The 15395-nt window shown below is 39.1% G+C and overlaps 2 protein-coding genes across 2 annotated transcripts; one reads left to right on the top strand and one right to left on the bottom strand.

Moving 5' to 3' along the window:
• Window positions 1-4720: 4720 nt before the first annotated feature.
• Window positions 4721-5137, bottom strand: LOC113342981 (calsequestrin-1-like). The gene has a single exon (XM_026587333.1). It carries the CDS (start codon window positions 5135-5137, stop codon window positions 4721-4723), a length of 417 nt encoding a protein of 138 aa, XP_026443118.1.
• Window positions 5138-10617: 5480 nt separating this feature from the next.
• LOC113342978 lies at window positions 10618-11550 on the top strand. Its single transcript, XM_026587332.1, has 2 exons — window positions 10618-11175; window positions 11302-11550. The coding sequence occupies exons 1-2, from the start codon at window positions 10618-10620 to the stop codon at window positions 11548-11550; spliced, it is 807 nt and encodes a 268-aa protein (XP_026443117.1).
• Window positions 11551-15395: the final 3845 nt, after the last annotated feature.

Genomic DNA, 15395 nt, shown 5'->3' with positions numbered 1-15395 from the left:
AATCCACTGTCAAATTTCACGTGATCGAGAAATACCCTGACTATCACATGATACTCATAAGGCTATGGCTTCACGACAATAAAGTTGTTCCTTCGACGTACCACCAATGTATGAAATCCATGTTCAACAACAAAATTGTCTGTATCCCAGCCTCAGTGTCTCCTTATGCTCCGGTTTACGATGCTGAGTTCCTGGAACATCCAAAGAGCAACCCCGAACCTCCAAGCAAGATATGCAGTATTCCAATCCCAAGTTGGAAATCTATTGAGAAAGTCGACAAATCATCATCAACAGATACTAAATCCGTCAAGTTGTCCACCACATCACTCAAGCGTCGTCAAGGTCAAGGTACAACTCTGAAAAAGTCCAACTTTATTACTGATTATGATGCACAGGGGAGAGTCATTTATCTCTGTCGTAAGGATTAGCAATTAACAGGGGAGGTCGATGAAAAGTATCCCCTCCCTGAAGAATCATGCCAGAGTGAGCAATCGCCCGATGAAGAAATTCAAGATGCACCACGAAAGCTGCAAGATGGCATAGATTACACAACCGACGACCTCGAGACTATCAACATTGGAACGGATGAAAACCCAAGGCCAATTCTAATCAGTTCTACTCTCTCACCTGAGGAACGAGAAGGATTGATACGCCTGTTGAAAGAGTATCAAGATATCTTCGCTTGGACGTACGAAGAGATGCCTGGCCTAGACGACAAATTGGTTACTCATCATTTGCACATCATTCCCGGTTCCAAACCCGTCAAACAGCCGCCCAGGCAATTCAGACACGAAGTTGAGGAACAAATCAAGGTGGAGATCTAGAAACTACTAACAACAGGGTTCATCAAACCCATTCAACATCCAACATGGCTGGCGAACATTTTCCTAGTCAGGAAGAAAAATGGACAGATCCGGTGGTTTCAGGAACCTGAACAAGTGCTGCCCAAAGTATGACTTTCCATTGCCAAACATTGATACGCTCGTCGATGCAACCAGTGGCCATGACATGTTCTCGTTCATGGATGGTTACAGTGGATATAACCAAATCAAGATGTACGAACATGATGCTAACAAGACTGCATTCAGAACTCCCATTGGAAACTTCCACTATGCAGTAATGCCTTTCGTCTTGAATATGAAGCTTTTCTCATAGGGCTATCTTTGGCCAAGAAAGCAGGAGCGAAACATCTAGAAATCAGGGGAGACTCAAAGTTGCTGGTCAATAAAATGAATGGCATATACTCTCTAAAAGAAATAACACTTGCTCCATTCAGGACTGAGGCACAACGACTATTAGCTCATTTTTCCGATGCAACAATTGTCCATACCGGACGCACCAACAATAAACATGCTGATTGTCTAGCGACCCTAGCATCCAAACTGCAATTTGAGGGGTCTGAGAAATCCATCACTATGCAAAGACGCGATGTGTCATCCACCTAGCTTACTCAAGTTGAAGATGCTCAGTCAAGCGACTGGAGAGCGCCCATTATTCATGAATTGAGCAATTCTCTTACGGAGGGGAAAATTAGCCTCAAGGAGTTGAAGAACTTTTTCCTGCTGCACGGAGCGTTATATTATCGCAATCCTGATGGATCCCTGTCTCGATGCCTCGGAGATGAAGAAACCGGTGAATAACTCAAACGTATACATGAAGAAGTATGTGGGAAAACTCTAATGGTCACACTTTACATAAGGCTTCAAAGGCTCGGATACTATTGGCTTTCCATGGAAGCTCAGTCGAGGATGCTGCAAGGATCATGTCCCAATTGTCAGACACCACCTCATAATTTGGAGGTTCTAACACTTCATCATACTGGGGACTGGAGAGAACCTTACATAAAATATCTTCGTGACAACAATCTTCCGTTAGAGAAGAGAGGTGCAATCAAACTCATTCAGAGATCCAAACGTTTTGTCTACTTGGAAGGGATTTTGTATCGCAAAAGCTTCGGTGGGAATCTCCTGAGATGCTTGTCCGAGCATGAAATTGCCATAATTTTGAAAGAAATGCATGAAGGTGAACACCAAGGGAAGAAGAAATTGTTTCTCCAAATCCATGAAAAATATTATTGGCCAACCATGGAAGATGACGCAACTTCTTACGTTCGGAGATGTCATCAATGCCAAGTTCATGGTAACCTCATCCACACTCCTTATCTTCCATTACATTCTGTAAGCAGTTCGTGGCCCTTCTATAGCTGGGGACTGGATATCATAGGAAAGATCAATCTGGCATCTTCAAAGCAGCATGAATACATCATCACAGCAACAGAGTATTTCACCAAATGGGTCGAGGCTATTCCTCTTCGAAGCACCACTGGAGTCACAATCGCATCTTTCATCAAAGAGTTCATCATATGCAGATTCGGCGTTCCTAAACATATCATCACGGATAATGGAACTCCTTTCTCCAACAAACATGTTGCAGAATTGCTCGAAGAATACGGAATCAAACATATTTAATCCACACCATACTATCCCCAAGGAAACGGATAGGAGGAGAATACCAACAAAACCTTGATCCGGATTCTCAGTCGAACAGTTCATGATAATCCACGGACGTGGCATGAGGAATTTCCCATGGCTTTGTGGTCCTACCGAACCGCACCAAGAAGATCAATTGGGACTTCACCATACTCTCTCGTTTATGGCACCGATGTCATTCTCCCAGCCTAAATGAAGGTTCTCTCTGCAAGAATCACATCAGCTAGTGTATTACAATGAGATGAAGCAAAAGTCTTAGATTCAAGAATTTCTGAATTGGACATGCTCGATTCAAGAAGAGCCAAGGTGGAAAAATATGTAGAAACCTACAAACAAAGGGTTTACAAGGCCTACAACAAACTGGTAAGAACTCGAACATTTCAAGTAGGAGATTTGGTTTTGAAAACAACAAATCATATCCAACAAGACATGTCCGCTCCCAAGTTCCCTCCGAAATGGGAAGGACCTTATGCGTCATCAAGGCAGTATCCAGCGGATATTACCAAATCTTAGCTGTTAATGGAGGAGTTGAAGGAAACATCATCGACGACAAGTGGCTCAAGGCGTATTATGCTTGAACAATCATTGAAAGTATTAAATTTCTAAATGTAATTTCTGTGTTCTCCAAAAGAAAAATATGCTCATTCACTCAAAATTCAAAATATCCTATGAATCTCACAAAAATCTTCCAATCACCTAATTTATTCAAAACAAAACCTCAAACCTACATAAAATCTTCCTCTCACTCAGAACAAACCATCCAACAGAGGATAATCTCTATAGAAAACCCTGTCAAGCTTCTTATGGAAATTTTTGGTTTTCACCTTCAAGTCCTGAACTGCGTTCTCAACTCGTGCTGACTCCAAGGCGAGTGTCTTTTCTTCCTCCAATATGGCAGTAGACGCGGAAATTGCATCAGCAGCGGCCGCCGCCTTGTGAATTTTGATCATCTCGAGTCGATGACGAAGCCAACCTATGTTAAACTTCAGGGTTTCACAGTTTGAAATAATCTCATCCCATTTGTGCAGTTCATGATTCTTGAAATCTCGCAGATGCGTCCGGTTCATCTCTTCATTGATCGGTAACAACCCTGCAACTATAGTTAGGAGGGTTGGTAGAAAGCCTTTCCATACTTCGGTCGTAGCAATATGACCGTACCTTCTCCAAATTTTGGTGTACAGGGGAGCGTGACACTTGGGAATGACGAATCCCCCAACCATTTCATTATTCGGGAAATTGTTGATCATGGGAGCCTCAAACGGGAGTCCAGCTATTGGATACTCAGAAGCACGAGATCTAACCTCAGTATCCACATAATCAGTGGAGTTCTCGTCGACACAGTTGTTGCTACCATCAATCACAACCGCGGATTTCCCGTTCTTCCTTTTTCTAGTATCGACGACGACATGAACCTCAACCTTCGATGAAACGATGGAGTATTTAATGGTATTGACCATTGAGCATGGTAAATTTCTCAGTCGAGAAGTTATGAAATTACTTACAGAAGTTCCGGCATCAACAGGAGCCGACCTATACTCGGCAGGAGCTTTAACCGTCCGTTTAGGTCTCAAGCTACGAGAGGAATGCTGATTTTTTCATTATCCTGCAATAAATTCTTTTCTTTTGATCAATCATCCTGATCGAGCAAAAGAAAAGAGAAGAAATGTAACTCAGCGAGACGGATACTGCCACAGCATGTTCGGCATAAGATTCACTTCTGGAAGAAACACTGCTTCTGGAAATGGTGACGAGAGGTAGGATTATGATCAAAATTTCTTTTGATGACACACAAAGGAAGCAGATGGTCGACTGTTTAAATAAACCATAAGTCCAATGTGGATGCTTATACCCTAACGGATAAACAAGTCTGTTGCGGTTTCTACTGAAACCCTAAATCTCGAATCAGATGCGTGACATATGGGAGAAGAGTAACAATGCTGGGGACTGACGGTTCAGACGTAATCAACATTACAACTACCGATTGATTGTCTGGTAGGCCACGTGTTTTCTAGACAACTCATGTTATTGCATTATGTGGGTAATTATTGTCTATGTGGACATTGGTCCATCTACTGGAGATGTGAGGAAAATTCAGAAAGGAGATACTACAAGGAATTACGGTTCAAAAAATAATTATCTCTAAAGAAACATCTCTACATCCAAGTTGCTTAAACCAGAGAACATCTACTTCAACGTAAAATAAATAATCTCAGAGAGGTTTATGAGCCAAATTAATTATCAGATTCGTCAGAGTCATCAGACTTGTCAGAATTATCAGATTCATCATCACCGTCCTTTGCAGAATCCTCTTCGAGTTCTTCATCAGAATCACTATCACGGCCATTGATGAAGTCTGGGTGGATATTAGGATCATCTGAGTCCGAGTCATCCTCTACTTTGTACTCAACTTCGAGTTCAGCTTCAACCTGCTTCGCAATATTTTGAAGTTCTCTGGTACGCCGGTCTGACTTAATCTCGTAATTCCGTACCACCCACATAGTTTCCTCTTCAGAAGCATTAGCGTCAGAGTCGGAGGGTACACCATCAACAAATCGACGCCTCTCTTCAGCCGCCTGTATCCTGCACCGGATTCGATCCTTTCTACGTCGACGATCCTCCATCTCATCATCCTGGGACTTTCTCTTCATGAGCTTTTTATAAGAGATCCTTCGGTCATTAAGGGGTATGCTAGATTTAGCTCCCTCAACACAATTCGTTTTAGCTCGCGATTTGGCTGCATAATACTTGGAATCCTCATCAGAAGAGCTGGAGGAGTAATCGTTGCTGCTGCTGGTGGAAACCATCATTGTCTGGAATCAAATCAGAAGCACAGAATTACAAACGACCTAGTGATATCAGTTTCAACAACGAAAATTGTAATCCCCAACTCTTACCTATTTTACGATTTCACTAGACTTTAGTGATGACGTGAAACTTCGAAAACTTGCTCACTCCTTCAAACCTGCAAATACGAGCAAAACTTATCATTCTAGATTCAACACTGACTTTTCACAAAACTATGAATAGTTCACATAACCTTTCATGTGAACATTCGCTGATTTTCTACATGTGTGCATATATTATAAAATCGCCAAACTCATACATACATTATGTCATCACGAATACAATTGTTTGCTTTCAGCAATTGCTCAAAAATCATAAATTGATTTTCATAAAACCGTGAACAACCCACGTAAATTTTTACTGAGTGAACATCCATTGGTTTTTCGAAAATTGGACAGACGTCCATTCTACAATTGCGAAAACTCACATACAGATATTATTTCACCGTGAATAATTGTCTACTTTCAATAGTTGTTCAAAATCAAAACATTGATTTTACAAAAATATATAACGTGAAACTCATGTAACTTTGAAAGTATGTATTTTCTTGGTCCCTCTCGTGAGCATCCGTCTTTGAAACGAGAGTATATTTTCAAAAAAAAAAAAAATTCATGAAAGATCATAGATTTTTTTTATTACTAACAGACGCACGTCTATTCAAAAAAAAAACCTTTTCTCTCGTACGAGCATCCACCTTTGAAATGAGGGTTTAAACACTTTGTGAAATCTCACATATTTAAAAAATAAAATTTTGGTTTTCATGAAAAATCATAGACAAAATTTTATGTCATTAGACTCAGGTCTATTTAGTTTGTTTCTTAAACTAACGAACGAACGTCGGTTCCTAAAACAAGGATTTCCTTTTTTGGGCCGAGCCCATAAATGCTGAACTGACCAAAACTGGACTTTCAACCGACCAAATCAGCAGTGACTCATCTCTCCACGCTCACGGGATGACACTCTATCTTACTATCAGGGTTCTCATCTGTGCATTTGCTCGTACATGACATCATTGGGGTAAATCGAGGATTTTGAAACTACCTTTGTAGACTGAGTTCAACCACTGATCTCGTCGACTGAAAATCACCATTTAATACTTACTGCGGAACATGACTGTTCCTCACTAAGCAGGGACTTAATGTAGATGGTGGATTTTCAACAAAGGTCAAAACCGTAAAATCATGATACTGTATGTTTCTGACGCGGCTTCAGGGATCCATGTGACGATTCGTGTTTTACGAAGTATGATGCATATGTCGCTCGAAAGGCCTCTCCGGAGCGTTCGACACCGGGAATTTCATCATAGCATCTATGTAGAATAACGTAATTGGGCGGTTCTCCGTAAGATTGAGAGCTTAACGCCTTCAGGATGCCGGTGACACTCACTGACTACATAGAGGAATTCGCCTCGACATAGAAGAACAATTGGGCGGTTCTCCGTAAGATTGAGAGAAATAATGTCTTCAGGACGGTGATACTCAGTGGTCCTGACTATGTAGAGAGGCCCGTGTATAGACTCAGGCGGTCCTACATAGATGACATGTTGAGAGGGCAAAACGTCTTCGGGACATCAGCAACACTCGCTGATTTACTGACTATACGCAAGAGATTAAATTCTAGGTCATATTCACCACTGAATTCCTAGAAGATAATCTATCTTATCTCATTACTCCTGTTTCATGATCGAAATGTTAATAGATAAATGTAATATTCCGATTTCATGATCGAATCCACACCTGAACTCATGAAATGGCAATAGATGTTACTCCGATTTCATGGTCGAATCCACAATTGATCTCATGAAATGGTAATATCACCACTTATTTTATTACTCCGATTTCATGATCGAATCCACGGATGATCTCATGAAATGGTAATAGATATTACTCCGATTTCATGGTCGAATCACGACGGTCCCAAGGAATGGTAATATGATAGGGTGTAGAATACATCCTATTTATTATCTATTGTTTATGATTTCTCTGATATTTTTCTTGTGAATTATGTATTTTACGAGTGTTTTTGAGTTATTAGGTACTTTGGAGTCGCATGGGGGAAAAGAGGAAGAAATTACCCTATTTGAGCCAAAAGGACAAAATTATCATCTCATGGGCGAACATTATATGGAGCCCAGTCAAGGTTAAGGGGTAACTTTATTTGGAGGAGGAATAAATGCAGTCAAGCTAAGGTTAATTATCCAGAAGATTTGTGGGCCGTTAGCACCCAAACTCAACCTAACCCTAAAGTCGAGAAATATCTCTTCTTTCTCAATCATTTGTAGCAGAAATTGAGAAGAAAATAAAAGTTGTTGTTCGAGAAAAATAAAAGGGGATCTGAAAATCGAAATGATTTTCAGCCAATTGAGAAACTGAGAGATGAAATTGAAGTGGATTAAAAGGATAAATCCATGATGTTCAGGGTTTACTGATGAATTTAAGATCTAGACACAGAGTTGATGTTTGAATCTCAGTGAAGGAGGAAAAATAGTGGTTTTGTTGTAGAAATTGAAGTTAGGGTTTCATATACGTTCCGGTGAGATGGGATTTGTGAATCGAGAAGAAGAACAAGCTGTTAAATGATGAAACGGGAGATGGGTTTGAGCCATATGGTGGTGGTGATAAAATTATATTGAATTTACAGCCATGAATGTAGCGATCGAGATTCAGTAGATCGAGAAGAGCAGATGGGTTTTGAATGGAGCAATTCGAAGAAGAATATGGGTTTCTGGTGGAGTTGAGATGAAATTCAGAAATGGGTTTGATTGTTTTGCTTCTGCAATGAAGAATCTCAGGTAACCGGCGGTGAATTTTCAGGTCGAATTCCGGTGATGCCGAGAACTTTTTAGGCGACTAAAAATACAGAAATTTGTGAAGAATTCTCTAGACTCATGGGTTTGAGGAATTTGACTTGAATTTGGAAAGTGAAGATGGAAGATTTGAGAAAGGCAGTGACTTGGAGATAAGACTTACAAAGGGAAAGGTATTTTATTGCTAGGAAATTGAAGCCTATAAATAGAGAAGTTCCTCTACACACACAACACTTGTGTTTTTTCTTGCTTTCAAAATTCTTCTTTTAATTATTTGTGTGAACTTTAAAAATTCTCCCTTTAATTATTTGTGTGAATTTCAAAAACATGAGTAACTAATTTTCTTATTGATTGAGGATGAATTCCTAGTTCTTAACATGTTTTGAGTTTTGTTTTTAAATCTACTTTGAAGTTTTTCACATGATTATCGCTTGTTTTTACTAATATGAATGTTTATACATTCATGGTTGATTGATAAATTGTTTAGGTGGCCAACTAAATTGATTTATTAATTGATCTAAAGCTAGTGAAAGTTAGGGGATAAGTAATCGTTTCTTGACTCTTTACACAAGTAGGAAACACGATACCTTGCGGAGGGATTCCGTGGAGCAATTGTGTGTGAAAACAACGTTACGAAGTAGACCTTGAGCTAAGAGTCTAACTACGGATATCAACCCAATAAATTCATAAATCTTAATGTGTTTAACTAAATTACATATTGAGTGAGCTACTACTAGGTGTTTTGGTGAATAGAATCCGGTAGTCGGGAACTTCCGTATCCGGTGATACTAGGGATTTAGGCGTTTAGCAATGAGCTAGCTGCTTTACCTACAGCTGGTGATAATCTGTGACTAATAAAAAGTGGAAAAGAACTTTATTTTGCAACGAAGAAGGATTCCTTGATCTAATCTCTCTTATTGATTTCAACTTTATCTTTTTAATTTCTTTGTTTATTCTTTTACTTTATAAAATCTAAAACCCCCTTTTTTGTGACATTATAAGACAACTAAAACCTCTTGCTCCTCGTGGGAACGATCCTTACTATCGCTATATTACTTGTTAATTAGTGAGAAAAATATTAATTAATTTGTTGTGGTTAAGAAACGCACCAAATTTTGGCGCCGCTTCCGGGGAGCAGCGGACGATTTAGTTGTTTTATTTTTTATTTTTGCTTTATTCTTGCTTTGTTAGATTCTATATCGTATCTAACTTAGTTTTCGAGAATCTTGTTTCAGGTACTATATCGTTGGTGAATGCTTAAAGAGGGAAGACCGAGTCTAATTGGTATACGTTTTCGATCCGACACTCGACTAAAGGACCTCTTTCGAGCGGTTAACACTCCGCTTCCTCCTTCTTCATCTAGTGAGTTTGCAGATTCCGATATAGACGAAGAAGAAATGGTTGATCGTACACTCAAGGATCTAGCTTCTCACAAGCTCGATACACAACAATGGTGTATCCAAACTAACTCAACCTTCAAGATCAAGCCAGGGTTGATTAGATAGTTACCAAAATTTCATGGCATGGTTAATGAAGATCCAAACAAGCATCTTATGGACTTCCAAACCATAGTCATGGCTATGCTTCCACCGGAAACTAATGCGGATGGAGCAATGTTGAAAGCTTTCCCGTTCTCTTTGGCGGGCAATGCTAAGGAATGGTTGTTTTATTTGCCTTCCGGAAGTATCACCACATGGAATGGATGAAGAAACTTTTCCTCGAGAGATATTTTCCTGCCTCAAAAGCTACTCAAATTCGCAAGGAGATTTGTGGGATGAAGCAAAATGTGGGAGAGTCATTGTATGAATGTTGGGAGCGATACAAGAGATTGATGGCAAGCTGTACACACCATAAATTCAGTGACGTCATGATACTTCAATACTTCTACGAAGATCTCCACCCAAGTGATAGATCTCTTCTTGACACCGCGGGTGGTGGTGCACTAATGAACAAGACGGTGGCCCAAGCTACCGAGTTGATTGAGAGTATGGTGGCGAACTCGAAACAATTATACACAAGAGAAGAACCAATGGTTAGGCGAGTGCATGAAGTTAGTGATTCATCATCCTTGAACAAAGGATGGGGAACATGGAGATAATGATGCAAAGGATGGCTGCAGTTATCATACCTTCATATGATGAGACCGAACAAGTAAATGCTTTGTATCCAAATCAAAGGCCAAAGTACGATCCATACTCCAATACTTACAATCCCGGTTGGAAGGATCATCCTAACTTTAGTTATGCGAACAAGGAAGCGGAGGCTCCTAATCCATATGTGCAACAAGGTGGTTTCCAACAATCACGCTTCCAACCTCAACAACAATCCCAACCACAACAAGTCAAGGAGTGTGATTCTTCGAGTGATGACAAGCTCAATGCGTTAATGCAAGGCATGCAAGGTCTGACTTCTATGTTACAACAAAGCCAACAAAGCCAACAAAAGAATGAATCGGCCATTAAGGCTTTGGAAACCCAAATGGGACAATTGGCGACCGATGTGAACCTATTGAAAGCTCAAGAATCCACAAAGCTTCCTTCACAACCATTTGTGAATCCAAGAGAGAGTAACTCAATTTCCTTGAGGAGTGGAAAACAAGTGGAGAAACCAAATCAACAAGATAAGGTGCATGAAAAGTTAGTCGAAGACAAAGAAGAAACCACACCAAAGGATAATTCCAAGGAACCGGTTCCTACTTTCACCACTCCACCCCCATTTCGTAGCCTATTTTCTAAGTCGAAGAAAGAGTTGGAATACAAGGATATTTGGGATATCCTTAAAAAAGTACAAGTCAATATTCCACTCATTGAACCTATTCGACAAATTCCTCGTTGTGCAAAGTTCTTAAAGGATTTGTGCATGAATAAGAAAAGATTAAAAGGGAATGAAGTCATGAGTGTGGGGGAGAATGCTTCGCCGTTCATTCTCAAGAAACTCCCACCTAAATTAAAGGACCCCGGTAGTTTCACCATACCTTGCACAATCGGTAAAACAAGGTTTACTCGAGCTTTGCTAGATTTGGGAGCATCGATTAATGTTATGCCTTCCTCAATTTATGATTCTTTAAATCTCGGTCCTCTTAAGGAGACCGGAGTAGTTCTTGAACTTGATAACCGATCTAATGTTTACCCGAAAGGGATTGTTGAGAATGTTTTGGTGCAGGTTAATAAGCTTGTATTCCCGACCGATTTCTATGTCTTAGACATGAATGATGAGAACTCTCCGAAGTCTACACCTTTGTTATTGGGTAGACCATTCTTAAGCACCGCTGGAACGAAGATTGATGTCCAAAATGGGACATTGACTATGGAGTTTGATGGTGCGGTCATCCACTTCAATATCTTTGAGACAATGATATACCCAAGTGATGTTAAGTCATGTTTTCCCATTAAAGAGATTGATGCGGGTTAATGAATCATGCAAGAGCTAAGTCGGGTCATCGACTTTAAAACAAGCGCTTAATGGGAGGCAACCCATAGGTTTTGTATTTCTTATCCTTTTACTTTTTATTTTCTTTTTGTTTTGTTTATTTATTTTTCTTGTTCCATATCATACTAAGATTTCCCACCTTGACTTTACTTGGACGATTCAATTACATTGAGGATAATGTAAGGTTTAAGTGTGGGGGAGTGATTAAGCATTTCATTTATTTAAAAAAAATTTGCATAAAACCTCCAACTTGTAGAGATTCTAGAGTCACTAGCATACTTCTAGGGATGTTCACATAGAGAATTCTGACCGACATAACTGAACTTGGAAGTATTAGTAACTACATTCAGATTTCTTGCTTGTTAGAGTGTTAAATAATGGATTTAATCATGCCAGTGATGCAAATTAGAAGCAGTGAGAAATGCATTATTAGAGTTGATGATCAATCATTAGCGAAGACTACCTTATTTATATTATGCGAGGCACAGACCAGATTTCTTCATAAATAACTAAAGAGCTTTCTTTTGAGCGTGTGTCACCATACGTTAATTCCGGGTAGAATGGTGAGCTACCCAACCTCCTACCAATAGAAGCACTACTCTTTGATCTCTTGAGTGCTAATTTTGTCAATCATGAGGGTGACGTCTATAGATGAAAGCCTCCTTCTTGTAGTTCGATTTGCAGTTAGCACCATTCTCTCTCTCGACAACAACGGATCCATAGAAACACCATCATCATCAACAAGGGAGCGACATCAATATCTACAAGGAAAGTTGAAAAAGTTCAAGGTTTACAAGCAACGGAACAAGAAAAAAGTAAATTTCATATCCAAGTAAAGCAACATATAATGAGCGGAATTTTATATCCAAGTTGAAGACTTATTTACAAGAGCAAAGAGAATAAAAAGGTGAGAATTGTTGAAGTTTATGATTTCGAGACGATACAAGTTGTGAAGGATCAAGCGGTAAAATACTTCTCCCACGGCCACGGTTTGTTTTATTTTCACTTTGTTTTGTATTTATTTTTCTTGTCCTAATCAAAAAAAAAATGGAAAAAAAAGGAGAGAGAGAAAATGAGACAAGAGAAAAATTTATCATTGTTTTTAATATTTATTTAATAAGCCGTGGGGAAGGAAAATATATAAGGAAGTTTCAAGCGACAAGTATTCAAGGTAAAGAGTTACAAATTGTCAAGAAATTACGAAGTTCAAAAGTTTATCATCAATAGTTGAAGCCGAAGACGAAGACCAAAAAGATGAAGACGAGGAGCGAAGACGTTTCTATTGGATGCCGTGAGAGTGGTGTTACCATCAATGCAATCGGATGTGAAGGTGAGTAAGTAATCTCATCCTCGATAATAGTGGTTGATTTACTTTCTTAGAGATCGTCAGAAAAATGGTTTTTCAAAATGTTAAAAGATGTGGGTTTTTAAAATACTGAAACTCTCAGTATGGAAACATGAACACCACGGCAGCACATGCATGCCTCCATTACCAACCAGAGTCATTCCTAGGGCTTGCACAAAGCCGGTCCCACATGTTTTCATAATTCTGACCTAATTTGCTCAATTGCTCATACTGGGCCCGAACTCTCTCCAACGAACTGGAGAATTCTTCAAATGACCAACAACTGGTTGATTAATATTTTTGATTATGGTTTGTGGTTGTAGTAATGAAGGTTCAAACTCTCGGATTTGTGAAGGATAATTTTTTAGACTTAATAAAAAAGATAAATATATACAATAAAATATTAACAATGGTGAGAGGTACTGGGACTAATGATTCGGCCAATCTTCATAAAATAGGGCTCAATGAATTATTCTCGACAATAATCGCTCAAAACATAAGCTATATGGACTCTTATTTTGCCAAAGTAGATTCTCAAAAAATTGATTGTAAATGTTAAGCATGGAACATCAAATCACCTAAGCTAAGCATGATCCATCTAATCAAATAACACCCAATTTAATCAAATCATATTTCAATTAATTTTTAATGCAAAAGTCTTAAAAAGAATTAATTAAATTACCCATGTATGAAGCTCGGCCTCCTCCGTCGTCCCAGTGTTGGGGTTTAACTCATCATAGTAAAAATGTTCTCAAAATAATTATTTATGGCTCAAAAATGGTTCACAGTGATGAAATAAAGAGAAAATGATGAAAATCGGGTGTTTGCAACGTTTATAATTGTTGCAAACACCGTTACAAAGAACGATAAAAGAATACTGCTGTTGTCTGCGTAGCTGACTACGACCCACAGGGACTGGTCGTTGTCACTGTTGAAAAACGACGGTTTTTGGCTGTCTGTTCTTCGTGTTCTTCATCTTCATCAATGGCAGCAGCAGCAACAGAGAAAAATGGTGGATTCTTCCTCTGCAGCACTCTCCTCTCTACTCCCAACTCTCAGCACCCCTTTTCCTAATCGACCCAACATGCCTTTTTATACTCGACAGGCATTGAAATATTTTGAGTTAACTCCATATAATTTCTCTTCAAAACTGGCAGATACGAGAATATTTTCTTTCTCTTCTTTGCGTCTTCTAAGCTGTCTTTCCTTTTTTATCCTGATTTGATAGGGACGAATTTTGTTGAGTAAAGAAGAAAATCTTGTCCCATGCAATACGCATCGAATCAAATATTCGATGAAATATTTCTTCTTTACTGCAGTTCCCCGTTGAGCTCCGTTTCACTCGATCTAGCCCAATTCAGTTGATCCAATTGATTAAACTAATGCTGTTTTGCTCTACCAAGTCCAGCCCAAATGTTTTACATTGTTGAATCTCTTTAAAACTGCCCGAGAGTTCGAATCCAAAATTCATGCAGACGTGAAAGAATTTCCCGCCAAATTCGATTCAAATGGGGAAGAAACTGGTAGCACCCTATCCAGAGTAGGGGTGCGAATAGCAGCTGCCTTGGGGGTGACCTGGGGTGGCCCTTAGTAATTAGGTTACCCCTTATCCAAAATCGAGAGTCCGAATAACACTTGTCCTCCGGGTGCCAAAATCAACTTTTCGAGACGAATTTTCCAAAAATGTTTATTTCCTAAAAATACATAAAAACACAATATTAGTACAAAAATAGAGTTCCAACAATACGGACATTGAGGACAAATTAGACACAAAAGTGTGTCTATCAAATACCCCCAAACTTATTATTTGCTAGTCCTCGAGCAAATCAAAACTACAAAATAAAATCCTAACTCACTTTCGCAGGCATCGTCGATTGCATTTAGCATATGCAATAAGCCTTTAAACCCTTAGGTGTCCCTAGTGGCCGAGTTATAGTCTCGGGAGGGCTTATTAGAGATATACTCACAAAATCATTACTCCATACCCTAACTATCTACGCAAAATCTTGGAAAGCACTAAAGAACCTCCTTGGTTGGCATACTTATTAATTATAGGAGGAAGTACCCTGACGCGAAATTCCAATTGCTGTATACGAGTTTTGACTCAAGCATACTAAAATTCATAAAAGTGACAGAGCTCTACTAAGATAGTTTCACGATGGACATCATAATCGGAGTCAGACTAATCATATGGATAGATTAAGAGATGGATATAGAAAAAATATAGATGGTTTTGATGTTAACTAGGTGAACGATGTTTCTCATATCTGTCTGAAGGCCACTGCCAAAATAAACCTATCCTAAATGACTGAGATAGTCTGACTAATATCAAATCACTGGCATATACAAGGGAACCAGTGTTCGATAATCCTAACTCTAGGTCAACACAACTGGCATATACAAGGGTTCCAGTGGTCGACTTTATTGAATTTTATTCCGTTTGGTCAAATGGTCTGGTCTAAAACTTTTTTTTTTTTTTTTT

Source organism: Papaver somniferum, unplaced genomic scaffold (assembly GCF_003573695.1).
Source record: "Papaver somniferum cultivar HN1 unplaced genomic scaffold, ASM357369v1 unplaced-scaffold_51, whole genome shotgun sequence".
NCBI classification, from domain to species: domain Eukaryota; kingdom Viridiplantae; phylum Streptophyta; class Magnoliopsida; order Ranunculales; family Papaveraceae; genus Papaver; species Papaver somniferum.
The sequence above is the reverse complement of the archived record's forward strand: the minus strand, read 5'-3'. Positions and strand labels throughout refer to the sequence as shown.

What these genes read in the sequence shown, in the direction of transcription:
- LOC113342981 (XM_026587333.1), bottom strand. Translation starts at nt 5,137, where the DNA reads ATGAAGAGAAAGTCCCAGGATGATGAGATGGAGGATCGTCGACGTAGA.
- LOC113342978 (XM_026587332.1), top strand. Translation starts at nt 10,618, where the DNA reads ATGGGACAATTGGCGACCGATGTGAACCTATTGAAAGCTCAAGAATCC. An exon ending in ATTTGGGAGCATCGATTAAT is followed by an intron (nt 11,176 to 11,301) that starts GTTATGCCTTCC and finishes GTTTTGGTGCAG; the next exon opens with GTTAATAAGCTTGTATTCCC.